The sequence below is a fragment of the Corythoichthys intestinalis genome, chromosome 13 (genome assembly GCF_030265065.1).
Source record: "Corythoichthys intestinalis isolate RoL2023-P3 chromosome 13, ASM3026506v1, whole genome shotgun sequence".
Taxonomy (NCBI): domain Eukaryota; kingdom Metazoa; phylum Chordata; class Actinopteri; order Syngnathiformes; family Syngnathidae; genus Corythoichthys; species Corythoichthys intestinalis.
The window spans coordinates 42,236,131-42,263,779 of NC_080407.1; the positions used below are offsets into that span (position 1 = coordinate 42,236,131).

The following is a 27,649-nucleotide window of genomic DNA, read 5'->3' on the forward strand; positions in this document are numbered from 1 at the left end:
CCCGGGAGGAGGGTGGCTGGTATTGTTGTGCAGCTAACATGCTGCTGCTAATGAGCATTAGGAGAGCTTTTTACATGCCTATCAATGATCAAACGTAAGTAGTCCTTTATTTAAAGGAAGTTTGTAGTGTTTACTTAGTAATCGCTGTATTCATATTTGATATAATACAAAACAAGATGTTTACTCACTTTCTCGTGAGTCCAATGGTCCCACAGTAAATATCCACGGTGAATGGGAACCTTTTGAAACTCCAAAAAGGCGCATACGCCTCTCCCTCATACAGAATGATTTTTCTGCAGCCGTTTGGCTGGCATGATGCGAAAAATAAACGTATTAATCCGCAAAATCAGCTGAATCCTTCATCCTCATACACAACAGTACACTGTAGCGTGAAGAGGACGTCTTCTACCGTACACGTCACAGCGCGCTCCTCCTCAATGCAAGACCGAAGCCGGAAGTCACTCATTTTCCTGGCGCAGGATTAAAAAAACTAAATAAATCAAGCGATCGCTTCCATATACATCCAAGCGGTCCATATCATTCAGGAGCATAAAATACCGCGTGTATTATGAAATAAACATGCTTTTTCGTGTCACAGGCACTTTAAGTACGTATCACGATAAATTGAGCAGATTTACCTCGATAACGATAAATGACGATAAATTCGCCCAAGCAAACTGTTATATAATTTGAAAATTTGAATCAATGCATGGAATACAAATTAACAGTTTCTCGTTAAATTTATTTACCAGCTTTCAATTTAACAATTGCACATGCAGTCTAAACATTAAGTATTTAAAAAAATCTTGGAAAACAATAAGAATTCTTGTGTGAACATTTATAACAGCTTGTATGACTTGAAAAATATCATCACTTGAATTTCATTGAAATTCATTCCGCATTGTTATACACTAGATAGTGGCATACGTTTCGATATTTAGAATAGATACAAATACGACATATCCACCCGCCCCCCAGAAATTATACTTAATTAAAAAATGTTTCACAAACCTTTCTTTTATTCGGCTCAATTATTTACATCTTATGATTTTGGAAATCCTTACAGTATTCAATAAATAATATTCCTGTTCCCAAGCACTGTGCTTACTGTACTGTAATTTTTACAAAAAATAAACAATACATAGTTACTCCCCGTCATCTAGGACGAGCCACTTACAAGACTAGCACTGTCGTGTATTACAAATACTGCTTTGAACACATCTTCACAGACAAAAGCAATTACACAGGCTTAAAGAGGTCAACTTTAATTGTGTAAATCACACTTAATGACGACACGATCTCCTGGTTGAAATAGACGATATCCACTCAATTCTATTGAAGATACAGTATGAAATGCTGAGGCAATTTGTCAACTTTACTTTTAAAAAGAAACGTGCACTGTTTATCCAGTAGATGGGGCTCTTGCTGTGTGTCAAACAGTGATTCAATTTAGGGCAATTGTCATAAAAGAGGTTCATTGTTTCAGAAAGCCTCGGTTTTTCCATCCCTATCTGGAACCCGTCAAGAGTTTACTTAATGTCTGGTGAAAGTTTGGCGAAGCTAACTTAAGCCCGACTTCATCCCATTTACTTGTAGCGTTAGCCGCTAGCGTTAGCAGCTAGCGTTAGCCTACCGGGCTTCTGTTTGATTGGCTTCCTGAAAACCATGTGACTCCAAACGTAAGCACACTGTCTGCTTTCTTAAAGGGGAATGAACATAGCCGAACAACACAGAGTCAAAGCGGGATGAAAAGACTATATTTTCTTCTTTTATTAAATTACCGAATTTACCGACATGGTCAAAATTACGTCGGTCATCGTGAAGAATTTCGGTAACGGTAAATTTTCGGTTTACCGCCTAGCTCTACGAAGGAGTTAATTTCGTTTGGTAATGTCGAGACAAAGACATACAGATGTCATGCATCGGGATTTGGGAAGTTAGCTCAAGTGAGGAGGACAGTACATTTGCGTTCAAGTGATGCCAGTAGATGGTATCGGCGCCCTAAATGTTGGTACTCGTCGAAACCGATACCACCAATTTGGGCTGCATCGGCGCCCCCTGCCGATACTGGTATCGGTATCGGTGCAACTTTACTGACAACCACAATTAAGATCATTGCGAGGCTAATCGCCGACAACATACAGTTTCAAATTCAAGATGCTTATTCCTTCCACCATCATTACATTTTGAATAATATTTAGCTGGTACCAAGTGAAAGAAGCTGGCCTCGTCTACGGATCATCAGTTAAACAGGTGCGTCCAAACTCCTTGCAAAGGGGCCAGATTTGGTGTGGTAAAAATGCGGGGGGCTACCTTGGCTGATTTACATAGAACAATATATTTAAACAAATTTTAGCAAGCCCTTCTGTGTGTCACATTTACTTTTTTTTTTTTTTTCATTAATTCATAATTTCAACAATCTCGCCTTTGTGGCGTTCTCTTTCGACACTCGGGCTCTTGCGAAATACTGCTGCTGTGAAATTAAACTAGCTTCTAGTTGCTATAATTTCTCGCTGCGTATCTTCCCTGTAATGTCGTACATGTCAGCGTGTCTTGTTATTATCGCGTCACATCGAACTTTTTGAAAACAGCGACTGTCTCTTTGCAAATGAGGCAGACACAGTTGTTGCGTGTTTTGTTGAAGAAATAGTCCAATATCCACCTATCCTTGAAGCGTCGGCCATCGCAGTCAACTTTTTTTTTTTTTTTTTTTGATTGTCGCCATTTTAGAAATCACACAGGGTCATGTTGCTTAGAGTGCTGCTCTTAATGTTTTTCAAAGTTTCGTGAGAAAAGGCCGAGTTTCTGTGGAAAAGATAGTTGTAGATATCAGGGTAGCAGATGTCAGGCAGAGAGGGCGAAGACAGCGGGTCGAAAAATATCGATTTCGGCATCATATATGGATCTGGCGAATGGATAGACTGAAGCTTTTCCACATAACGCTTTTTATGCAATGCATCCAATGAGTTTACAGCGTCTGAAAGCACCGGGGCTTCCATGAATTGCTGTATAAACTGAACGACTAATTGAAACCATTGAGAATAGGGCTAAACAGAGACGGACAATATGGCGGCCGGATACAGCGACACGTCATTCTGTGACGTCGGTGAGTAAGGTTTATAAGGCACCACCCACCAAATTTGACACGAAAACGGCATTTGTTCATCGATAAGCTGCACTGGACTATAAGCTGCAGCTGTCCTCACTGTATTATGGGATATTTACACCAAAAGATATCAACCGGTAACACTTTATTTGACAGCGGCATCATAGGACTGTCATAAAACCAAATTAACCACCATGAAGATTTGAACCAATTGGCTGCAAAGCTTCATTGCTTCAAGAAGCTTAATTTGGCCATCGCTGTTCTCTCGGGGGAGACATCCAACCTCTGCTGTCAACACTGTAGTCGTCTAACATGCCTCCTAGCATGCATGGCAGCACTACAGATGTAAATAACAAATCAAAATTCATATTCTGTGCTAATTATTTCTTCAGTTACTGTTCTAGTTTTATTAATTGCTGGTTATGGAATTTGGTAAGACTTTATTTGACAGTGGCGCCATAAGACTGTCATAAGACCATCGCAATTATGACATGACACCGACATGGGCATTAATGAATGCTAGTGACAGATGTCACTTGGTGTCCTCCGGCAAATGATCTCCCTTTTAAATGGATATAAAAGATCCGAGCTGGACATAAATGGAGTTAGTGACATAATTTGCCGGATGACACTTAACGACATCTGTTATAAACATTTATTAACGCCCATGATAATGTCATGTCATAATTATGACTGTCTTATTGCAGTCTTATGACGCCGCTGTCAAATACACTCACCGGGCAATTTATTAGGTACACCTGTCCAACTGCTCTTCAACACTTAATTTCTAATCAGCCAATCACATGGCGGCAATTCCGTGCATTTAGGCATGTAGACATGGTTTATGACAATCTCCTGCAGTTCAAACCGAGTATCAGTATGGGGAAGAAAGGTGATTTGAGTGACTTTGAACGTGGCATGGTTGTTGGTGCCAGAAGGGCTGGTCTGAGTATTTCAGAAACTGCTAATCTCCTGGGATTTTCACGCACAATCATCTCTGAGGTTTACAGAGAATGGTCCGAAAAAGAAAAAATATCCAGTGAGGGGCAGTTCTGTGGGCGGAAATGCCTTGTTGATGCCAGAGGTCAGAGGAGAATGGCCAGACTGGTTCGTGCTGATAGAAAGGCAACAGTGACCCAAATAACCACCCGTTACAACCAAGGTAGGCAGAAGAGCATCTCTGAACGTACAGTACGTCGAACTTTGAGGCAGATGGGCTACAGCAGCAGAAGACCACGCCGGGTGCCACTCCTTTCAGCTAATAACAGGAAACTGAGGCTACAATTTGCACAAGCTCATCGAAATTGGACAATAGAAGATTGGAAAAACGTCGCCTGGTCTGATGAGTCTCGATTTCTGCTGCGACATTCGGAAGGTAGGGTCAGAATTTGGCGTCAACAACATGAAAGCATGGATCCATCCTGCCATGTATCAACGGTTCAGGCTGGTGGTGGTGTAATGGTGTGGGGAATATTTTCTTGGCACTCTTTGGGCCCCTTGGTACCAATTGAGCATCGTTGGAACGCCACAGCCTACCTGAGTATTGATGCTGACCATGTCCAACTTCTGATGGCTACTTTCAGCAGGATAATGCGCCATGTCATAAAGCTGGAATCATCTCAGACTGGTTTCTTGAATATGACAATGAGTTCACTGTACTCAAATGGCCTCCACAGTCACCAGATCTCAATCCAATAGAGCATGGGTGTCCAAACCTGTCCTCAAGGGCCGCTGTGGGTCCTGGTTTTTGTTCCTACCAATCGAGCACAGACAGTTTAACCAATGAAGTTTGTACTAAATCAAGCAGCACCTGACTGGAATCAACTGATTACACTTGTGAGACACCAGATTGGTGAAAAGACGTCGTCTTGTTTTGTAGGAACGAAATCCAGCACCCACTGCGGCCCTATGTGGAATAGTTTGGACACCACTGCAATAGAGCATCTTTGGGAGGTGGTGGAAAGGGAGATTCGCATCATGGATGTTCAGCCGACAAATCTGCACCAACTGTGTGATGCCATCATGTCAATATGGACCAAACTCTCTCAGGAATGCTTCCAGCACCTTGTTGAATCTATACCATGAAGAATTGAGGCAGTTCTGAAGGCAAAAGGGGGTCCAACCCATTACTAGCATGGTGTACCTAATAAAGTGGACGGTGAGTGTATGTTTGCGTCTGATGGGGGGGGGGGGGGGGGTTACCTGTTCCATAGGTCCGTAGAGATAGTCACAAAGCACATAAATGAATATATGAAGTGTCGTTTTTTTTTTAACTTCTCGGTCATCCTCTTGCCGTCGTGCTGCATGATTTTGCTGTTGTGCTGCGAGCCTTTTGCTGTCGTGTTGTGGCAATTGGGGTTCGTATTTTTGCCAATTTGCAGTCCACTATAGGAATTGGGGATTGTGTTGTGGCAGTTTGCGTTCGTGCTTTTTTCTTTTGCAAAGCGTTTGCAATTGGGGTTCGTACTTTTTTCTATTTGAAAAGTGTTTGGACTTTGCATTTCATCTGACACCTCTCGGTCACCGTATTTACAATGGGGCAAATAACTATTTAGTCAACCACCAATTGTGCAAGTTCTCCTACTTGAAAAGATTAGAGAGGCCTATAATTGTCAACATGGGTAAACTTCAACCATGAGAGACAGAATGTCGGGGGAAAAAACAGAAAATCACATTGTTTGATTTTTAACGAATTTATTTCCAAATTACAGTGGAAAATAAGTATTTGGTCACCTACAAACAAGCAAGATTTCTGGCTGTCAAAGAGGTCTAACTTCTTCTAACGAGGCTCCACTCCTTACCTTTATTAATGGCACCTGTTTTAACTCATTATCGATATAAAAGACACCTGTTCATAACCTCAGTCAGTCACACTCCAAAGTCCACTATGGCCAAGACCAAAGAGCTGTCGAAGGACACCAAAGACAAAATTGTAGACCTGCACCAGGCTGGGAAGACTGAATCTGCAATAGGTAAAACGCTTGGTGCAAAGAAATCAACTGTGGAAGCAATTATTAGAAAATGGAAGACATACAAGACCACTGATAATCTCCTTCGATCTGGGGCTCCATGCAAGATCTCACCCCGTGGCGTCAAAATGATAACAAGAACATTGAGCAAAAATCCCAGAACCCACGGGGGGACCTAGTGAATGAGCTACAGAGAGCTGGGACCACAGTAATTAAGGCTACTGTCAGTAACACAATGCGCTCAAATCCTGCACTGCCAGACGTGTCCCCATGCTGAAGCCAGTACACATCCGGGCTCGTCTGCGGTTCGCTAGAGAGCATTTGGATGATCCAGAAGAGGACTGGGAGAATGTGTTATGGTCAGATGAAACCAAAATAGAACTTTTTGGTAGAAACACAGGTTCTCGTGTTTGGAGGGGAAAGAATACTGAATTGGATCCGAAGAACACCATACCCACTGTGAACCATGGGGGTTGAAACATCATGCTTTGGGGCTGATTTTCTGTAAAGGGACCAGGACGACGGATCTGTGTAAAGGAAAGAATGAATGGGGCCATGTATCGAGAGATTTTGAGTGAAAATCTCCTTCCATCAGCAAGGGCATTGAAGATGAGACGTGGCTGGGTCTTTCAGCATGATAATGATCCCAAACACACAGCCAGGGCAACAAAGGAGTGGCATCGTAAGAAGCATTTCAAGGTCCTGGAGTGGCCTAGCCAGTCTCCAGATCTCAACCCGATAGAAAATCTGTGGAGGTAGTTGAAAGTCCGTGTTGCCCAACGACAGCCCCAAAACATCACTGCTGTAGAGGAGATCTGCATGGAGGAATGGGCAAAAATACCAGCAACAGTGTGTGAAAAACTTGTGAAGAGTTACAGAAAACATTTGGCCCCCGTTATTGCCAACAAAGGGTACATAACAAAGTACTGAGATGAGCTTTTGGTCTTGACGAAATACTTATTTTCCAACATGATTTGCAAATGAATTCTTTAAAAATCAAACTATGTGATTTTCTGAGTTTTTTTCCCACATTCTGTCTCTCATGCTTGAGGTTTACCCATGATGACAATTACAGACCTCCTTCCAATATTTTCAAGTGGGAGAACTTGCACAATTAGTGGTTGACTAAATACTTATTTGCCCCGCTGTACTAGTTCACCGTACTTACAATTAGAGATGTCGGGATGCCGATCAATGGGGTCCGATCACGTCATTTTAAAGTATCGGAATCGGCAAAAAATATCGGCCATGCCTTTTTAAAATTTTTATTTTTTTTTTAAATTAAATCGTTTTCTAATATGTTTCACTCTTCCAGAGTCTTTAGTTTAGGCTTAAGGTAGGGTTATCAAATTTATGCTAATAACGGCCGTAATTAATTTATTAAAAAATGTATCACGTTAAAATATTTAACGCAATTAATGCATGCGCTGCACGACCCACTCACACATTGTCGCGCTCAATCTGTAATGGCGCCGTTTTACCTATACAGTGGCACCTCTACATACGATCGCTTCGACACACGAACTTTTCGACATCCGACGTAAAATTTGACTCGCCATTTGTTTCTACATCCGACGACATGCTCGAAATACGACGACAATGGCAGCACCGCAGACGAATGCACGGCGGATTTTCTTGTGTGACAAATCAACACTGGTTTCAGAAAAGGTTGGTACAGATGGTGAAACAAGGAAAAAGTTGATGCTTACCTTCTAAATGAAGATGCAAATGACAGAAAAATATGAGCGTAGGGTGGGCATCCGTGAAACGGCTCAACAATACATCTCCACGGTCCTCCTCCGACCATCGTTCGCCAGTCTTTATAAGTTAAGCTGACAATTCTTATAGTGGTAACATCTCCAGAGAAATCGCCAACTTCGCCACGTTTTTAACATTTATTTCACAACTTATTCAAAACAAAAACACCTTCTGTCTGCCGCAATTGTTCTCAAGAAAACATTCAAAGTGAAAGTGAAACTCAAGCTCACCGGTCTGTCTCTGGCACGTCAGCCCCGCGGTGCGTTCAGGGTCAGCAAAAAACATCCGCCACATTAGAACCCGATTCGTTAAATTAATACTGTACAGGAATTATTATTATTATTATTCCGATTTTCATTTATAATTTATTTGTTTTGCTATGTGTAATTTCCATTTGTAATAGTACCAGCAGTATTTTTTAAGGATTTAGTGAAGGTTTTTGGGCTGTGGAACGAATTAATGGAATTATAATGTATTCCTATGGGAAAATCCTGCTCGACATACGACCATTTCGACTTACAAACAAGGTCCTGGAACGGATTAACTTCGTATGTAGAGGTACCACTGTATAGAGAGATAAAAGGCAGCGTAAAATGAGTAGCGTGAATTTCTGCAGCCTTTGGAGCCTTTTTTTAATTGGCTAAAACCTTACAATCCCTCTCCCTACGGTTAGAAATATCATGCTAAAACCTTACAATCCCTCTCCCTACGGTTAGAAATATCATGGGAAGCAATGTGGGGAAGCAAGGTAGCAATTGATCTTTATCTTAACACCTAATGATATTTGCCAACGCAGAGAAGATATATCAATTGGTAGTACTACGCACAGTCATGGTTCCACTTCCAATCATGCATTTGGGCATGACTACAGTATCACTTACTGAAAGCTCAACAAATACACTAGATGGCAATATTTAGTCACAATATACAAAGTCACAAGTCTTTCTATCTGTGGATCCGTCTCACAGAAAGAATGTCAATAATGTAAATGCCATCTTGAGGATTTATTGTCATAATAAAAAAAAATACAGTACTTATGTACTGTATGTTGAATGTATATATTCGTCTGAGTTTTATTCATTTTTTTCTTAATGCATTGCCAAAATGTATATGATCGGGAAAAATTATCGGAAATGATTGGAATTGAATCGGGAGCAATAAGAAGCAATCGGATCGGGAAATATCGGGATCGGCAGATACTCAAACTAAAACGATCGGGATCGGATCGGGAGCAAAAAAACATGATCGGAACAACCCTACTTACAAACACACTGTTTTTACGTTTTTTCTTTTAAACATTTTTTAATTGTGAATGCCTGCTGAAGCTTTCTTTTTTTTCATTTCTTGCCTTCTGCCATAATCCTGGAGCGTACCCAGGGCATGCCTTTTAGCAGGGGACTTTGTGTGGGCAAACACCGATGACACGTGATCTGGTGACAGTGGATCCTGACTATTCTTTCCTTTTGAATAAATATGTGTAATTAACTGTATGTTGATTTTTTTTCTTTTTCAAATTTTTACAGAGACATCAACATGTGTATCTGATATAAAATTACGTTAAAAGAAAATAGGTCAGCTGACTTTTTTAAAGTTCAAATACCAATTTATAATAGTTTACAGAGTACAAGTGTTACTTCCATGAAATACATGTCTATTGTCTTACCTTGTAAAAAAGTGTTCGCTGCATATGCGTGAATACGTCAGTCTATGCGATTGATGGCTGCAATCCACCGCCGTCTCCTGTTGTCATTTACAGGTATCTTGTAAAATCACACTTTCGTTTTACCACCTTGTCGGGTCAGGCAACCGACTGCGCAGCACGAAATAACCCAATTTTGGGCGCGGACATTAACAACTTGGTGACTTATACGAACAATTGCTGTCTTCGCCGTACGCTACATGCAGTGTTTTTGCTGTCCGTTCTGGTGTCGGGGGCGTGTCAATGAAGAGCGTGACATCACGTGCAAATGGTCAAATGCAAATGGTCAAAGCCACAGGATTCAAAATGAGAGGAAAAAAGTAGCAGCTTGTAGTCGGAAAATTACGGTGTATGATTTTCTTAAGCTACGCACAAAAAGTGACGTGGACCCCCGTCATCTCATTTGCCCTTCAGATTTATGTGTTTAGGTTTGGAAAATGTTGAGTTCTGTTGTCTCCATTCAGGTGGAAAACAACAATGTTGATCTTTGTGACCAGCAACCCTTTGACATTGGTGACTTTGCCACAATCAATGAATTTGGTGACCAAGAGGACAGCAGTGGTGAAGCCCCCTCTCATTCCAAGAGACCTCCACCTGATTCTATACAGAACAAAACAAGAGCCTCAAACGAGTCTAATAACTCTAAATCATCATCTCCAGCTTCCTCAAGGACCACCAGAAGCTCATCAAGAATGAGCCTCTCTTCAGGGAATGTGTCTTCACCTGTTAGAGAGTGCACCAGAGCGCAAATTCAAGCTAAAAAATCAAAGGATATATTCCAGGGATCTCCAACACAGCAGACTACCACTACTTGCGAAGAAGAGAATTTGGTGATAGTGCTGGGTGATGACCACAGACCTCCTTCAGACGAGAAACTTGATGTATCGAAAGATAGCCCCACTGAGCTTCAAGAAGTTTATAAGCAGGGAAACATTAGTCAAGTTGAAAATGCCGACAAAGAGCAGATTGCAACAGTTGACGTACCAACACTTGAAGAGCAAAATGAGAGCCAAAGAATAAAGGAGATGACTAAAATGATTTCAGAATCCCACTCAGCAATCGAGGACGTGGTTGAGGATAAACCTTCGGCCGACCTTGACAGTCAATTCAAAGAGGCCGAAGAAGACACGACTTTCTCGCAACATAAAGACGAAGAAGCAGAAACATACCAAGAGATTGATTCTGTGGAGGATCAGCCAGCTTCCACTGGCAATGAGCAGAAGGTCTCAGAAGTATCTAAGAGTCAGGAGTGTAAAGAATCTCCAAAGAAGCAGGAGCGAACCACTGCCAAAACTCCTGAGCATGAGACGTGCCTTGTGGTCGATTGTGTACAAGCTAACGATTCTAATAACACTCCTATGTCTGGTAGGAGGCGGAGTACCCGGGTAAGGACACAAGAGCACACTGCCAAAATATTTGTCCAGGACTCTATGGAAGACGATGCATGCATCACCACGAGGGCTACCAGAAAAAGAGGAAGGCCACCTAAGAAAGACACAGGTAGTGAAGAAGAAACTGTTTTGACAATATCACCTGAAACTGCTAAGAAACAAGCGCCAATCGCTAAGATGGAGGTTGTTGTCATAGAGGAACCCACCACAGAGGTCCTGAACCAAATTAAGGTTTCAGCGCCAAAAAGAAAAGGAAGAAAGGGAAGCGCTAAGAAAGATGTGAAAAAGATTAAAAGAGAAATAAAGGACACAGCTGATGATGAAGAAGCAGCAGCAGCATTTGAGGACCTGGACTCTTTGAAGGACAAGACATCTACTGGGAAGATGCAGAGCAGTCTAAAAAAGGAAGATGTCATCAACAAGATGTCTCCCGTAAGGCAAGAGGTTGAGGAGGAAGGGAAAAACCAAGTTGTTGATTCTTTGGCGGAAGATCAAACTCCAGATGAGACAAGTGCCACAGAAGCTTCTGGGTCAGGAAAGACTGGGGAACCACAAACTGAAATGGGAGACAAAGCAACAAGATGTGGAAACAAATTAGAGTTTGACATCAGAGAGCCTTCCCAAACAGACGCCAAGACGCAACAACACTCCCCTCAAACCCTACCACACGTCAGGAAAGACGACACATCGCCTGTGACAAGCGCTCTGACACTAGACCAGGTGGGACATATTGAAGAGGACATCTTGACATGGGGCATCGATAAGAAAAGCTTAACAGATCATGGTAAGTTTCATAGAATATACAGGTATGTATGCAGGGGCGCTGCCAGGGATTTTGGGCCCCATGAAAAGATATCACTTTGGGCCCCACCACCAGTGCCGGGACACACACACACATTTAGAGTATCAACTACGTAATTTCCTGCATTCTGGTGAATCTTTACACACTAATTTGTGCATTTTCTGCATTAATTTAAGATGAAAATATATTTATGTAAACATACAGCGTATAGAGCAATAATGAATAGACTGATATCATCTTTAAGAAATGTACTGAAGCCCATCTTTTACAATCTAAATATATTTTTATTAGCAAAACTGAAGATGGTCATGGCTCTGTAGTGTACATAAAATGACAAATATAACAATATCTTCTATATTATTCTAGTATCTTAATTTAATTATTAATTATGTATCATTAATTAATAATAATAATAATTATTATTACTTATTACTATTTGTCTCTTAGCCACTGATATTTTATGTGTGGTGTGGCAGTGTTCAAGGTGATTCCTCACCTCCTTCAGTTGGGAGTAAAGATGAGGCTGGCTCATAAAGGGTGTCAGGAGACAGGGCTGCTGAGCCAGACGCAGCAAGAGGAGTTGTGCTTGTGCCTATTACAACAGGCGAGGGCAGAGACAACTGTTTTGGTGTGGAGAGCTTGCGAAAGGGTTAACCTGCTGTACTAATTAAATGTAAGCTAAAAGTGGAGCAAACACTAGCTAGCAAACAATTACAGTATTTCATTATGGAGTAGGCTTAGCCCCATTTGAAAACTTACAATCTCCACTATAGGCTACAGCTCCGAAGCCAGGTCCCTTCCTTGTTAACAAACTAAATTCAATAAATTCTTGACAAACTGGATTCAACCAGATTAAAAAAAAAATCCACACCAACTTTCAACATCTATATGATACCAAAAAATGCCGTCATTATTTGGAATTCATGTTCTTGAATTGGTCAATGTCGCTCACTGAGGTCGGGAATATCCCGTATTTCTTACGGAGTGAGCTGGGACCTGCTTCTGAGCTTTCTAATAGACGTCGCGTGAGCTAAAATAACAGGTTAATTTTCAGCACTACACTGACACAATTTACACCAACCTTCCCTTGTGAAGTACTTTTTCACATCCTGTTAGCCTTTTCTACCCCTCTCCTGCTTTGCTTTACTTTCTTTCCTCTTTTGATAGCCTGATTTCTGTTTTGAAAACATTTTTGATGTAGCCTACCGCACGCACAGTACTCAAGAGTCATTTGCCACGTTTACATGGAGCCAAATATTCCAATTACAATCGGAATATTTGTTCAAACCGAATAAATGTGTTCCATATAAACACCTCATTCGGAATGAACAGGCCCAAACCGAATGGAATTTCATTCCGATTCACAGGGGTGGAATATTCCTTTTCCCAAACCGATTAGAAGTAAAATTATATCATGTAAACACGGAAGCGGAATGGTGTCTGCTTGCGTTCTTTCTGCACATGTTCCGTACTGACGTGGTGACGTCACTTGGTGACGTAAGTAACGTCACATGCAACATGGCTTCCAAGCACACGCACAGCGCACCCACACAACTTTTTAAATGAACGGCGTGTCATTCTGAAGTTTTGTTTCCACTCGAAAAGTTAAAACAGCAGCTGATCTGACGATCGATCTCCATGTTTTGCAACGTGACGCTTTGTTTTGATTAATCTGCGCATGTCAGACGGCAGTTGTCAAACGTCTTTTCGGAATAAAGGTAGACACATGTAAACGCTGGATCGGAATAGATGAAGTGACATGTAAACAGCTGATGTGAAATTTCCATTCGGAATGATTTGAATCGGTATGAATAAAAGTCAGCATGTAAACGTGGCTACTGACTGGTGTAAATGTGCACCGCTGCTCAGCCTGCGCGGGGTCTAATCAAAGGAAGGGCGGACGAAACCAATTAATGAAAATACGCGGGGGGGGGGGGGGTTGCTGGCAATACATATGCTCTCTGGATGTTTACTTTTTGCCAAAAACAAAACAAGAAAAAGAAACCCTTCGTTTTATACCTTTTAAAATTATAATGATTAATATTTAAATTTGCAAACGATTACCTAATGCTCTAATTTTCTTTGTGGGCCCCCTCAGGCCATGGGCCCTTAGAATCAGTACCACTTTTCCCCCCTATACGGCGCCCCTGTATTTATGCTACACAGCTGTAAGTAGTGTTTCAAACTCATTGCCCCCATTTACCCTCCATGAGTCATGTCCCAAAGATCCTGAGAGCTATATTGTCTGGGGCTTTAAGTCCCTGGCAGCGTCACCCATGGCAAACAGGTCCTAGGTGAGGGGCCAGACAAAGCATGGCTCAAAATGACCCCTTATGATGAGTAAAATAAATGGATTCAGGTTTCCCTTGCCTGGACGCGGGTTGCCAGGGCTCCCCCTCTGGAGCCAGGTCTGGAGGTGGGGTTCGAAGGCAAGCGTCTGGTGGCCTGTCAGGGAAGGAGCCAGAGCTGGTGTGTGAGCAGGGGCGCCATATAGGGGGGAAAAGTGATACTGATTCTAAGGGCCCATGCTTTGATGGGGGCCCACAATGAAAATTAGAACATTAGGTAATTGTTTGCAAATTAAAATATTAATCATTATAATTTAATAGGAATAAAACGAAGGGTTTCTTTTTCTTGTTTTATTCTTGGCAAAAACTAAACACCCAGAAAGTATATATATTGCCAGCCCCCCCCCCCAACCCCTGTATTTTCATTAAATGGTTTGGTCCGTCCTTCCTTCGATCAGACCGGGAGCAGCGGTGAGCATAAATATACCAGTCAATGACTCGGAGTGCGCGGAGCAGAAATGTTTTCGAAACAAAAATCGGGGTTTCAAAAGAGGAAAGAGAAGAAAGCAAAACAGGAGATGGGTCGAAAAGGCCAACAGGACGTGACAAAGTACTTCACAAAGGAAGGTTGGTGTCTTGTGTTAGTGTAGTGCTGAAAATTAACCTGTTATCTTAGCTCCGAAACGAGCTCCCAGCTCTCTCCGTAAGAAATACGGGATTTTCCTGGCCTCAATGAGCAACATTCCCCTATTCGAAAACATTAATTCACAATCATGACGGCATTTTTGGATATCCTACAGATGTTGAAAGTTGGTGTGGAAATTTTCCATTTTAAAATTGGCTTGAATCCAGTTTGTCAAGAATTTATTGAATTTTTTTGTTTTCATTTGAATTTAGTTTGTTAACAAGGGACCTCTCTTCTAAGCCTACTCCATAATGAAATACAGTAATTGTTTGCTAGCTAGTATTTGCTCCACTTTTAGCTTACATTTAATCAGTACAGCAGGCAAATCCTTAGCAATCTCTTCATACTAAAACAGCTGAATACTGTAATGTGTACTGTTAAGTTACTAGTTAAGTTAAAACAAAACATTTATTCTAAGTCATTCGTTATGGTATTTGCTTTGAGAATATTTATAATAAACATATTTAGATTGTAAAAGATGACCTTCAGTACATTTCTTATAGATGATATCAGTCTGTTCATTATTGCTCTATACGCTGTATGTTTACATAAATTATATTTTCATTTTAAATCAATCCAGAAAATGCACAAATTAGTGTGTGAAGATTCACCAGAATGCAGGAAATTACGTAGTTGATACTGTAAATGTGTGTGTATGTGTGTCCCGGCACTGGTGGTGGGGCCCAAAGTGATATCTTTTCATGGGGCCCAAAATCCCTGGCTGTTCTGACTAGATTTAGTCGGACTCTCCTCCACACACAGCTTGGGTTCGGGTACCAATCCTCTCAAGAGTGGTCGGACTTTTCTTCCACTCTGTAGTTGGCCACAGTCAGAGGCGCTGAGCAGGTGTGGGCATACTTATTGCCACCCGGCTTGGCGCCTGTACGTTGGGGTTTACCCGGTAGACGAGAGGTTAGCCTCCCTCCCCTTCGGGTGGGGGGACGGGTTCTGACTGTTGTTTGTGCTTATGCACCGAACAGCAGTTCAGAGTGCCCACCCTTTTTGGAGTCCTTGGAGGGTGTGCTGGAGAGCGTCCGCTTTGGGTACTCCCTTATTCTCCTGGGGGACTTCGATGCTCACGAAGGCAATGACACTGAGACCTGTAAGTTCTCTTCAACTGTGAGGGACGGAATCTAATACAAAAAAACAGAAAAACACGGTGTATGATTTTTAAATAATAAATTTGCATTTAATTGCATGAAATAAGTATTTGATACAGCACAAAAATCAAACTTAATATTTGGTACAGAAACCTTTGTTTGCTATTACAGATACCAAACGTTTCCTGTAGTCCTTGACAAGGTTTGCACACACTGCAGCAGGGATTTTGGCCCACTCCTCCATGCAGATCTTCTCCAGAGCCTTCAGGTTTCGGGGCTGCTGCCGGGCAACACGGACTTTCAGCTCCCTCCATAGATTTCCTATCGGGTTCAGATCTGGTGACTGGCTAGGCCACTCCAGGACCTTAAGATGCTTCTTATGGAGCCACTCTTTAGTTGCCTTGGCTGTGTGCTTTGGGTCGTTGTCATGCTGGAAGACCCAGCCACGACCCATCTTCAGGTCTCTCACTGAGGGAAGGAGGTTGTCAGCCAAAATCTGGCGATACATAGCCCCATCCATCCTCCCCTCAATACGGTGCAGTCGTCCTGTACCCTTGGCAGAGAAGCAGCCCCAAAAAATGATGTTTCCTCCTCCATGTTTCACGGTTGGGATGGTGTTCTTGGGGTTGTACTCATCCTTCTTTTTCCTCCAAACACGACGAGCCGAGTTTAGACCAAAAAGTTTAATTTTGGTTTCATCCGACCACATGACCTTCTCCCGTTGCTCCTCTGGATCATCCAGATGGTCAGTGGCAAACTTCAGACATGTCTGGACATACACTGGCTTCAGCAGCGGGACCTTGCGTGCGCTGTAGGATTTTAATCCATGACGGCGTAATGTGTTTCCGATGGTTTTCTTCAGGTCATTGACCAGGTCCTGCCATGTAGTTCTGGGCTGATCCCTCACCTTCCTCATGATCAGTGATGCCCCACGAGGTGAGATCTTGCATGGAGCCCCAGAACGAGGCAGATTGACCGTCAACTTGAACTTCTTCCATTTTCTAATAATCGCTCCAACAGTTGTTACCTTCTCACCAAGCTGCTTGCTTATTTTCCTGTCGCCCATCCCAGCCTTGTACAGGTCTATTATTTTATCCCTGATGTCCTTACACGGCTCTTTGGTCTTGGCCATTGTGGAGAGGTTGGAGTTTGTTTGTTTGTTTGAGCATGTGAACACGTGTCTTTTATACAGGTAACAAGTTCAAACAGGTGCAGTTACTTCCGGTAATGAGTGGAGAACAGGAGGGGTTCTTAAAAAAGAACTAAGAGCCGAAATATTTACTAGTTGGTAATGTATCAAATACTTATTTCATGCAGTTAAATACAAATTAATTATTTTTAAAAAATCATACAATGTGATTTTCTAGATTTTTATATTAGATTCCGTCCCTCACAGTTGAAGAGAACTTATCATACAAATTACAGACCTCTACATGGCTTGCAAGTGGGAAAACCAGCAAAATCGGCAGTGTATCAAATACTTGTTCTCCCCACTGTAGGGGTGTCCATATGTGCGATTGGCACCAGGACACCCCTGGCCACAGTTAGATGGTTGACTTTGTAATCGTGTCATCGGACCTGCGGCCGCATGTTTTGGATACTCGGGTGAAGAGAGGGTCGGAGCTGTCAACTGATCATCACTTGGTGGTATGTTGGCTCTGATGGCGGGGGAAGATGCTGGCCAGACCTGGCAGCCCCACAGGTATTGTGAGGGTCTGCTGGGAAGGTCTGGCAGAATTCCTTGTCAGAAAGAGCTTCAACGCCCACCTCCGGCAGAACTTCTCCCTTGTACCAGGGGAGGTGGGGGACATTGAGTCCGAGTGGGCCATGTTCCACACCTCCATTGTTCAGGCGATCGGAGCTGTAGCCGTAAGGTAGTTGGTGCTTGTCGTTGCGGCAATCCCCAAACCCGCTGGTGGACACCAGCCATAAAGAATTCCGTCAAGCTGAAGAAGGAAGCCTACCGGGCCTTTTTGGACTGTGGGACTCCGGAGGCAGCTGACAGGTGTACCGGCTGGCCAAGCGGACTGCAGCTTCGGCGGTCGCAGAGGCAAAAACTCGGATATGGGAGGAATTTGGCGAGGCCCTGGAAAACGACTTCCGGATGGCTCCGAGGAAATTCTGGTCCACCATCCGGCGTCTGAGGAGAGAAAAGCAGGTCACCATTAACACTGTGTATAATGAAGATGGGGTACTGCTGACCTCGACTCGGGACGTCGTGAGAGGGTGGGAAAAATACTTTGAAGACGTTCTCATTTCACCGAAACCCTTTGCTTTGAGGGAGCAGAGTCTGGAGACTCCAAAGCGGACTCTCCGATCTTTGGGGTTGAAGTTACTGAGGTGGTTGGAAAGCTCCTAGGTGGCAAGGCCCCGGGGGTCGAAGAGATCTGCCCGGATTTTATAAAGGCTCTTGATGTTGTGGGGCTGTCGTGGTTGACATGCCTCTACAACATCGCATGGACATCAGGGACAGTGCCTCTGGATTGGCAGACCGGGGTGGTGGTCCCCCTTTTTAAGAAGGAGGACCGGAGGGTGTGTTCCAATTATAGAGGGATCACACTTCTCAGCCTCCCCGGTAAAGTCTATTCAGGGGTGCTGGAGAGGAGGGTCCATCGGGAAGTCGAATCTCGGATTCAGGAGGAGCAGTGTGGTTTTTGTCCCGGCCGTGGAACAGTGGACCTGCTCTACACCATCAGCAGGGTCCTTAAGGGTGCATCGGAGTTCGCCCAACAAGTCTACATGTGCTTTGTGGATCTGGAGAAGGTGTTCGACCGTGCGCCTCGGTGAGTCCTGTGCCGAAAGGAAAAGCAGAGGTGTACTCGAGGTGGCATGGGAGTTTTCGCAACCAGTCTACATGTCTTATGTGGACTTGTTGAAGATGTTCTGTGAGAGGTGCTGGGTAAATACGGGGTACCGGACCCCCTGATATCAGCTGTTCGGTCCTTGTACGACTGGTGTCAGGGTTGCATATCTGGCAGTAAGTCTGATTAGTTTCCAGCGAGGACTGCCTTTTGTCACCGAAACAGTTCATAACTTTGTAAGCTTTTATATTCAGCGGACTTTTGGCTCAAAGAGCATCCAACACGTTTGTTTTTTATGTCCACATCCTCAGTGACGCTGGACCAGATGGGACACTTTGAAGAAGACCTCTTGAGATGCGGCATCGAGACGGAGCACCAACCGTATCATGGTTAGTGTCATGTAGTGATAATGTGATATGAATCAAAATAAACTGCAACACGCTGCGATGCAGTGGGGATCTCGACCAGCGAAGACCAGAAAAAGGCAGAAGAAGAAGCCTCACATAATGCTCGTCTGAAGGATGACGAAAACGAGGAATCTTCACAACAAAAACTGGGTAACTAAGAAAATTGCAAAACAGGGCTTGTTTCTATTAGCTATCAGAGTGACTAATAATGTCTTCCTGTAGACCAACGGATGGAAGAGCTTGTTTCACCGGCAGTTAAACGACCACGTTCAGAGTCTCCGTTTTGCCCCACTGCTTTTGTACTTCCGCCCTATAATCCTGACCACCCCCTTGGTAGAAAAAGCACATACGATTTCTTTATTCCGTGTTTATTTTTCCCTCAAATTTGTATCCTTTTTATTTTTGTGCAGGTACAGAGTTCGTCTGCCTAGAATCGGGTTTTTTCTGCGATCTCTGTTCCGTCTTTTACTTGAAAGAGAGTACGGCCAAAGAGGTGCACTGCAGAAGCAGGAAGCACTACAACAATTTGAAGGTGCACTGCTGTAAAAGCATCTTTTTACATGACGTATTTCTTTATGCGAGTCTCACCTAGAATATCACTGGCTTCCTTCCACAGAAACACTACAGCATGTGTGAAAAGGATTCAAGTGCGTCCACTCATCTCTAAGATGACACCAATGACTCAAATATTTCTTTTGTACAAAAAAAATGAAGACTTAAAGTATGTGTGATATTTTTTATATAATGCAAAAAAAGTTCACAATCAGTTATGTTTTCTGTGTATACACCAGGATCTCATTAAATTTGGAATTCAGATGGATTATGGTTTATTAAATAGTTACAGCAAATAACATCTTTGGAATTAACCATGTAAGTACCCTCTAAATCTCAAAATAACTATCTAAAAACATGTATTATACACCATGTTAAAATAGATATTTGTTCCCTTTGGTAACACCGATCACACCATAGGTCTTCTTACAGCTGACATTTATTACCGTAATTTTCGGACTATAACGCGCATCTGCCGCCACCCATCAAATTTGATCCGAAAATGTCATTTGTTCATTGATAAGACACACTGGACTATAAGCCCTTGTTGGAGACCGTGAACCTCTGCTGCCACCTGCTGTCAACACTATTGTCATCCAACATGCCTCCTAGCATGCAGTGCAGTGCTACAGATGAAAATAACAATCAAAATTAATGTTCTCTGCTAATTATTTCTTCAGTTGCTGTTCCACTATGGTATTCAGTAACACTTTATTTGACATCTGTGCCATAAACCTGTCATAAGACCATTATAATTATGACATGACACTGCAATGAGCGTTAATGAATGCTTATGACATGCCATTTTTTGTCATCTGGCAATTACGTCCAAATATGCCTAATACAATGAGAAAAGGTGACAAGTCTGAAGACAAGGAAGATTTAAAATCTTTTATGCAAAAATTAGAGCAAAAATTAGAGCAAATTATGGCTGAATTCTTGGTCCAAAACCGGGACCTCATGAAAAACCTCATGAAGCAGAATCAAGACATCTTGAAGGAAATCCAACTGCTTTGGGCTGAAAATGAGCAACTGAAGATGATGAACGAGAGAGATGATCGTATCAAAAAACTGGAAGCTTTGGCAGAGGATCTGGATCAAAGTGGACGTCCAAACGACACCCCCCCCCTACAATATAAGTCTATCAGAAAGAATGTTAGTAATGTTAATGCCACCTTATGGATTTATTGTTATAATAATCAAATACAGTACTTATGTAAAGTATGTGGAATGTACAGTGCCTTGCGAAAGTATTTGGCCCCCTTGAACCTTGCAACCTTTCGCCACATTTCAGGCTTCAAACATAAAGATATAAAATTTTAATTTTTTGTCAAGAATCAACAACAAGTGGGACACAATCGTGAAGTGGAACAAAATTGATTGGATAATTTAAACTTTTTTAACAAATAAAAAACTGAAAAGTGGGGCGTGCAATATTATTCGGCCCCCTTGCGTTAATACTTTGTAGCGCCACCTTTTGCTCCAATTACAGCTGCGAGTCGCTTGGGGTATGTTTCTATCAGTTTTGCACATCGAGAGACTGACATTCTTTCCCATTCTTCCTTGCAAAATAGCTCGAGCTCAGTGAGGTTGGATGGAGAGTGTTTGTGAACAGCAGTCTTCAGCTCTTTCCACAGATTCTCGATTGGATTCAGGTCTTGACTTTGACTTGGCCATTCTAACACCTGGATACGTTTATTTTTGAACCATTCCATTGTAGATTTGGCTTTATGTTTTGGATCATTGTCCTGTTGGAAGATAAATCTCCGTCCCAGTCTCAGGTCTTGTGCAGATACCAACAGGTTTTCTTCCAGAATGTTCCTGTATTTGGCTGCATCCATCTTCCCATCAATTTTAACCATCTTCCCTGTCCCTGCTGAAGAAAAGCAGGCCCAAACCATGATGCTGCCACCACCATGTTTGACAGTGGGGATGGTGTGTTCAGGGTGATGAGCTGTGTTGCTTTTACGCCAAACATATCGTTTTCGATTGTGGCCAAAAAGTTCATTTTGGTTTCATCTGACCAGAGCACCTTCTTCCACATGTTTGGTGTGTCTCCCAGGTGGCTTGTGGCAAACTTTAAACGAGACTTTTTATGGATATCTTTGAGAAATGGCTTTCTTCTTGCCACTCTTCCATAAAGGCCAGATTTGTGCAGTGTACGACTGATTGTTGTCCTATGGACAGACTCTCCCACCTCAGCTGTAGATCTCTGCAGTTCATCCAGAGTGATCATGGGCCTCTTGGCTGCATCTCTGATCAGTTTTCTCCTTGTTTGAGAAGAAAGTTTGGAAGGACGGCCGGGTCTTGGTAGATTTGCAGTGGTCTGATGCTCCTTCCATTTCAATATGATGGCTTGCACAGTGCTCCTTGAGATGTTTAAAGCTTGGGAAATCTTTTTGTATCCAAATCCGGCTTTAAACTTCTCCACAACAGTATCTCGGACCTGCCTGGTGTGTTCCTTGGTTTTCATAATGCTCTCTGCACTTTAAACAGAACCCTGAGACTATCACAGAGCAGGTGCATTTATACGGAGACTTGATTACACACAGGTGGATTCTATTTATCATCATCGGTCATTTAGGACAACATTGGATCATTCAGAGATCCTCACTGAACTTCTGGAGTGAGTTTGCTGCACTGAAAGTAAAGGGGCCGAATAATATTGCACGCCCCACTTTTCAGTTTTTTATTTGTTAAAAAACTTTAAATTATCCAATAAATGTTGTTCCACTTCACGATTGTGTCCCTCTTGTTGTTGATTCTTGACAAAAAAATTAAATTTCATATCTTTGTTTGAAGCCTGAAATGTGGCGAAACGCTGCAAGTTTCAAGGGGGCCGAATACTTTTGCAAGGCACTGTATATCCGTCTTGTGTCTTATCTTTCCATTCCCCCCAAAAATTACAGAAAAATATGGCATATTTTAGAGATGGTTTGAATTGCAATTAATTATGATTAATTAATTTTGAAGCTGTGATTAACTTGATTGAAAATTGTAATCATTTAAAAGCCCTAGTTTCAATATGCTCTTAAGTTTTTATCCACCCCACCCCAAAAAAATATATACAATTTTTTTTCTTCTTCATAACACTAGAGGGTGCTACAGCACCCCACTTCCAGTGGCACTGCCCTCGCATTAAGAAGGAAGGGTGTGACTGATGGATGGGCAGTAATTTATGCTTTTGTTCAGGTGTTTCCCTTTTACTTTGTACTGGTTTATTTAAGTTTTCACCTGTATTCTTCCTTTGCATTAAGTTCCACCTGTGTGATCCGGGAGGGCCTCCACAGCTGGAACCACTTCATCATCAGTTTATCATCCAATCATGTCTTCTTCCTTCTGCTATACAAGTTGAATTGTTTGGTTTGTTCAGGGGAGGCAGTGGCAGCTCTCAATTCGGTAGTGTTGGTTTGGTGAAGCCTGTCATGTTTTTGACTTGGGTTCTGTTTATGAAGTTTGCTTTCTGCCATTGGTTTATTAATGATCTCTTTTTGTCTTTTTTCCTTTAGGTTGGCACAGATGTGGGGCAGCTATAGACCCTACCCACCGTCGACACAAAACCACGCGCTCGCTGTATGGTTCCGCCCATTTGTCCGTCATTTTGTCTCTGTATTAGCATTGGTTTCAATTGATCGAGGAATTTAAAATGCATTTCATGGAAGACCCGGTGCTTTCTGATGCCGTAAACTCACTGGATGTGTTGCATAAAAGGCGTTATGTGGAAAAGCTTCGTTCTATACAGTCGCCAGATCCATATTTGATGCCCAAATCGATGTTTTTCGACCCACTGTCTTCGCCCTGTCTGCCTGACATCTGCTACGCTGATATTTACAATTATCTTGTCCACACAAAATCAGCCTATTCTCACGAAAATTTGAAAAACTTCAAGAGCTTGGAGGCTTATAAATACTTCGTTGCTGGTTGGGTGAAACAGGTCCTCGTCCACGAAAATTCGGCAGGAATCTATCTTGTGCTTGGAAAGGTGAGTTACGAAATTTTCAATTCAAAATCTTTTGTTATTGCTAACATCCACTGTCAAGTCTAATGTATTTCATGTCGTTTGTCAATGGAGTTAAGGCTTTTAATGTTTATATGGTATAGCGATAGCACTCTCACTACATACATACGTGTATGTTGTCGGCGATTAGCCTAGCAATGATCTTAATTGTGGTTATTTGTCAGCCCAAAACCCTCTAAGTATATCTTAAATGCATCTTACCGGATATAAAAATGACTACTACATAGTCTGTGGTGATTTTTTTTGGTGCCCAGTTTTCACGTCGAATTGCAGCCGTCCATTTCGCTCTCCTCTTTGGATCCCTCGGAATACGGTAAAACTTCAAGTCTCTCCTTCCATTTTCTCTGTTAGTGCAACCAACAGCCACACACGCCTTCACCATTTTGATTATTAATGTTAAGGAGCAGAAAAACACGCCGTAAATAGGAGGAATGTACGTAGCCGTAACAGGTTAACACTATGTTTTGACGGACAATTGGGCGGTACCATTCAGGAGAGCGGAGTTGTGACGTCACGTGGGTAGGGTCTATACATTGTGTCTCCCACCTCAAGTAGGTACAGTGGGGCAAAAAAGTATTTAGTCAACCACCAATTAAATTGTGCAAGTTCTCCTACGTCATACCTGTTAAGTTGTAGAAATTGCAAATAGGAAGATTAATGTTTGCCAACCCTGATGACGCGCGCGCGCGCGCGACAATCGCTAAGACAAAATGCAACCATTTTTTTTCAAGTTCATTTTGGTCACAACACTTGTGTAAAAAATAACTACACTGTCAAAGAACCTCTTTTTGGTGGCATCAGAGATGGTCTTCAACTTGCTCAATGTATTGTCTGGCATCATGTGATACTGCTATGTTGCCTGTGTCATGCCAGTTCTCCTTGTTCCTGTAATCAACATCTAGGATATCCTCAGCTTTCCTGATCACATCCATTTGCACAAATTTGGACATCAGCTTCCTCAGCAGCCTCTTCATCTCATCAACCATCACTCCAATTAGGGTTTCGTCAGACTAAATCAGCAAGATTAAAAACATTAATTACATCATTTAGAAAATTCATCATATTTGTTTTTAAAAGTATCTTTGTCATGGCAGTTTTTTAATTGAATTGTAACCTAGAATTGAAACTTTATATTCTTTGTTTCAGCACAGTAATAATGATATAATGTAATAAAGTGTATAGTATACACTTTAGCTTTAGCATAATAGCGAATCTAAATGATTAAACTTCAAGTAAGTAACGATACGCTTTCTCACTTAAATTCATATATTGTGGGGGTAGGACCGCAGTGGTTTAATATTCCATGATGTTTGATCCACGAAAACACAGAGTAAAGCAGCGACTTCTTCCTCGTCATCGTTCTCCCATCATTAGCTCTAATGCTATTAGCATTAGGCTAGTTAGCTATCGCTGGCAGGTAAGACTTACGGCAATTACGTTGACGAACGTCGTTTTTCCCGAATACTGGAGGCCGACCAGGGTCAGCTCCATCTCTTCCTTCCAAAATAAAGACTTGAACCAGTCTAAAAGCCGGTTTATTAGTGCCAGCATCTTGGGAAGTCGGTGGTGCTTCGCCTCTTCCCTCCCTGTCAGATGTTTGGTTGGGCTTTTCCAGCTCTGAAGGGGAGGGAGGGCAGGGAAGTCGGAGACGGCCAGGCTATTCGTTGTTGGTCACTTTCTGAATCGGGCCGAATGGTATCGTTACAAAACGGTGACAAACAAAAACGTAAAAAAAAAAGACATTTTGGGAAAATCGGGAGATTTGGCTTTCTAATCGTGAGGCGTGAGCATTGGGGTCAAAATCGGGAGTCTCCCGATCAAATCGTGATACTTAACAGGTATGCTACTTGAAAAGATTCGAGAGGCCTGTAATTGTCAACATGGGTAAACCTCAACCATGAGAGACAGAATGTGTGTGTGTGTGGGGGGGGGGGGGGGGGGTGACGGAAAATCACATTGTTTGATTTTTACAGAAATTATTTCCAAATTAGTGGGGAAAATAAGTATTTGGTCACCGACACACAAGATTTCTGGCTGTCAGAGGTCTAACTTCTAACGAGGCTCCACTCGTTACCTGTATTAATGGCAGTGTTGTTACTAACGGCGTTCTTTTTTTTCAGTAGTGGGTAATCTAATTAATTACTTTTCTCATCTTGGCAACGCCGTTACCGTTACTGAGGACAGAAAGGCGTGCGTTACTATATTGGTCGAAGTCTGAGGGAGACGGACTCACCGAGACGACAGAGCAGAGCAGGAGTGGGGAGGAGGTGTAGGTTCACTATCCTCATCCCCTCACTATCCACTCGCTCTCGCTATATGATTGGCCGAAGAGTCGAAATGCTCTCCCGTGAAATGCCTGTTTAAAAATGTTCCCATTGTTACTTCTTGCGTTCGCTTTAAAGTGGCCATTTAAAAAGGAAAAGCAATGGATGATGCTCCACACAGAACGTATTATTGACAAATGTTATAAAGTTCTATAATCATATAGCGAGAATAAGGAACGTCACTGACAATCGCAGGCCCCCGCGAGTGGAAAGTGAGGGGAATAGGATAGTGAACCTACAGAGGCAAGAAAGTTGTGACGCCGAGCAAACGCGATGCTAGGTAGCTCCAATAATACATGTTGTAGCCGATAGCTTACAAACTACGCCCGCATGTTATGGTAGATATGGTAGACATGGTAGATATCACATATACTCTATATAGATATAACTAGATGCAAAATGACAGACACGGCACTAGATGCGTTAGTAAACAGCCGCCATCTTAAAGCAGTAGACTTTTTAGGACGGCTCTGTTGTAGAGAACCTTCCTAGCGAACCTAAGTAACTTTTTATCTAAAATACTTCTAAATCGGCAAAATCTTGACTTGAATCTATCTTTAAATGATGAAACGGTTTTAAAACTTTCATAAGTTGAAAGTAGAGAGAAGGGAACTAATGCAATAATGGAGGCAATTTTAACAACTTTTAACAGTTGATTCAGTGTAAAGGGTAAATTAGGGTAAAGAATTGGGCTCGGGGCAGTTGTACAAAAAACCTTCTCAAAAAACTTCACATAGTGTGGCCAATGTTCTTTTTTTTTTTTTTTTTTTTTGAGGGAAAAAAAAAGTAATTATCACCAATTACTTTGCCAAGTAACTACTCTTACATTCGGGTAATTGAGTTACGCAATTACTTTTTGGGAGAAGTAATTTGTAACTATAATAACTTTTTTTCAGTAAGATTAACAACACTGATTAATGGCACCTGTTTTAAGTCATTATCAGTATAAAAGACACCTGTCCACAACCTCAGTCAGTCACACTCCAAACTCCACTATGGCCAAGACCAAAGAGCTGTCGAAGGACACCAGAGACAAAATTGTAGACCTACACCAGGCTGGGAAGACTGAATGTGCAATAGGAAAAACGCTTGGTATAAAGAAATCAACTGTGGGAGCAATTATTACAAAATGGAAGACATACAAACCCACTGATTATCCTCCTCGATCTGGGGCTCCATGCAAGATCTCACCCCGTGGCGTCAAAATGATGGCAAGAACGGTGAGCAAAAATCCCAGAACCACACGGGGGGACCTAATGAATGACCTACAGAGAGCTGGGACCACAGTAACAAAGACTACTATCAGAACTTTTTGGTAGAAACACAGGTGTTTGGAGGAGAAAGAATACTGAATTGCATCCGAAGAACACCATACCCACTGTGAAGCATGGGGGTGGAAACATCATGCTTTGGGGCTGTTTTTCTGCAAAGGGACCAGGACTACTGATCTGTGAAAAGGAAAGAATGAATGGGGCCATGTATTGAGAGATTTTGAGTGAAAATCTCCTTCCATCAGCGAGGGCATTGAAGAGGAGACGTGGTTGGGTCTTTCAGCGTGACAATGTTCCCAAACACGCAACCAGGGCAACAAAGGAGTGGCTTTGTAAGAAGCATTTCAAGGTCCTGGAGTGGCCTAGCCAGTCTCCAGATCTCAACCAGGTAAAAAATCTGTGGAGGAAGTTGAAAGTCAGTGTTGCCCAACGACAGCCCCAAAACATCACTGCTCTAGAGGAGATCTGCATGGAGGAA

At 42.3% G+C, this 27,649-nt stretch overlaps 1 protein-coding gene across 3 annotated transcripts in view; it reads left to right on the forward strand.

Moving 5' to 3' along the window:
* The window catches only part of LOC130927828 (uncharacterized), an 80,400-nt gene extending 60,391 nt beyond the window's left edge, over positions 1-20,009 (forward strand). For 2 of the 3 annotated variants that reach the window (XM_057853896.1, XM_057853895.1), the window contains 6 exons: positions 9,997-11,707; positions 18,911-18,988; positions 19,052-19,156; positions 19,229-19,339; positions 19,417-19,538; positions 19,623-20,008. In XM_057853896.1, the coding sequence (XP_057709879.1) occupies positions 9,997-11,707; positions 18,911-18,988; positions 19,052-19,156; positions 19,229-19,339; positions 19,417-19,538; positions 19,623-19,673 (2,178 nt within the window). In that variant the 3' untranslated portion in view covers positions 19,674-20,008. Of the gene's footprint in view, positions 1-9,996; positions 11,708-18,910; positions 18,989-19,051; positions 19,157-19,228; positions 19,340-19,416; positions 19,539-19,622 lie in introns of all 3 variants that reach the window. The other variant, XM_057853897.1, reaches the window with a different exon arrangement.
* The last annotated feature ends 7,640 nt before the right edge of the window (positions 20,010-27,649 follow it).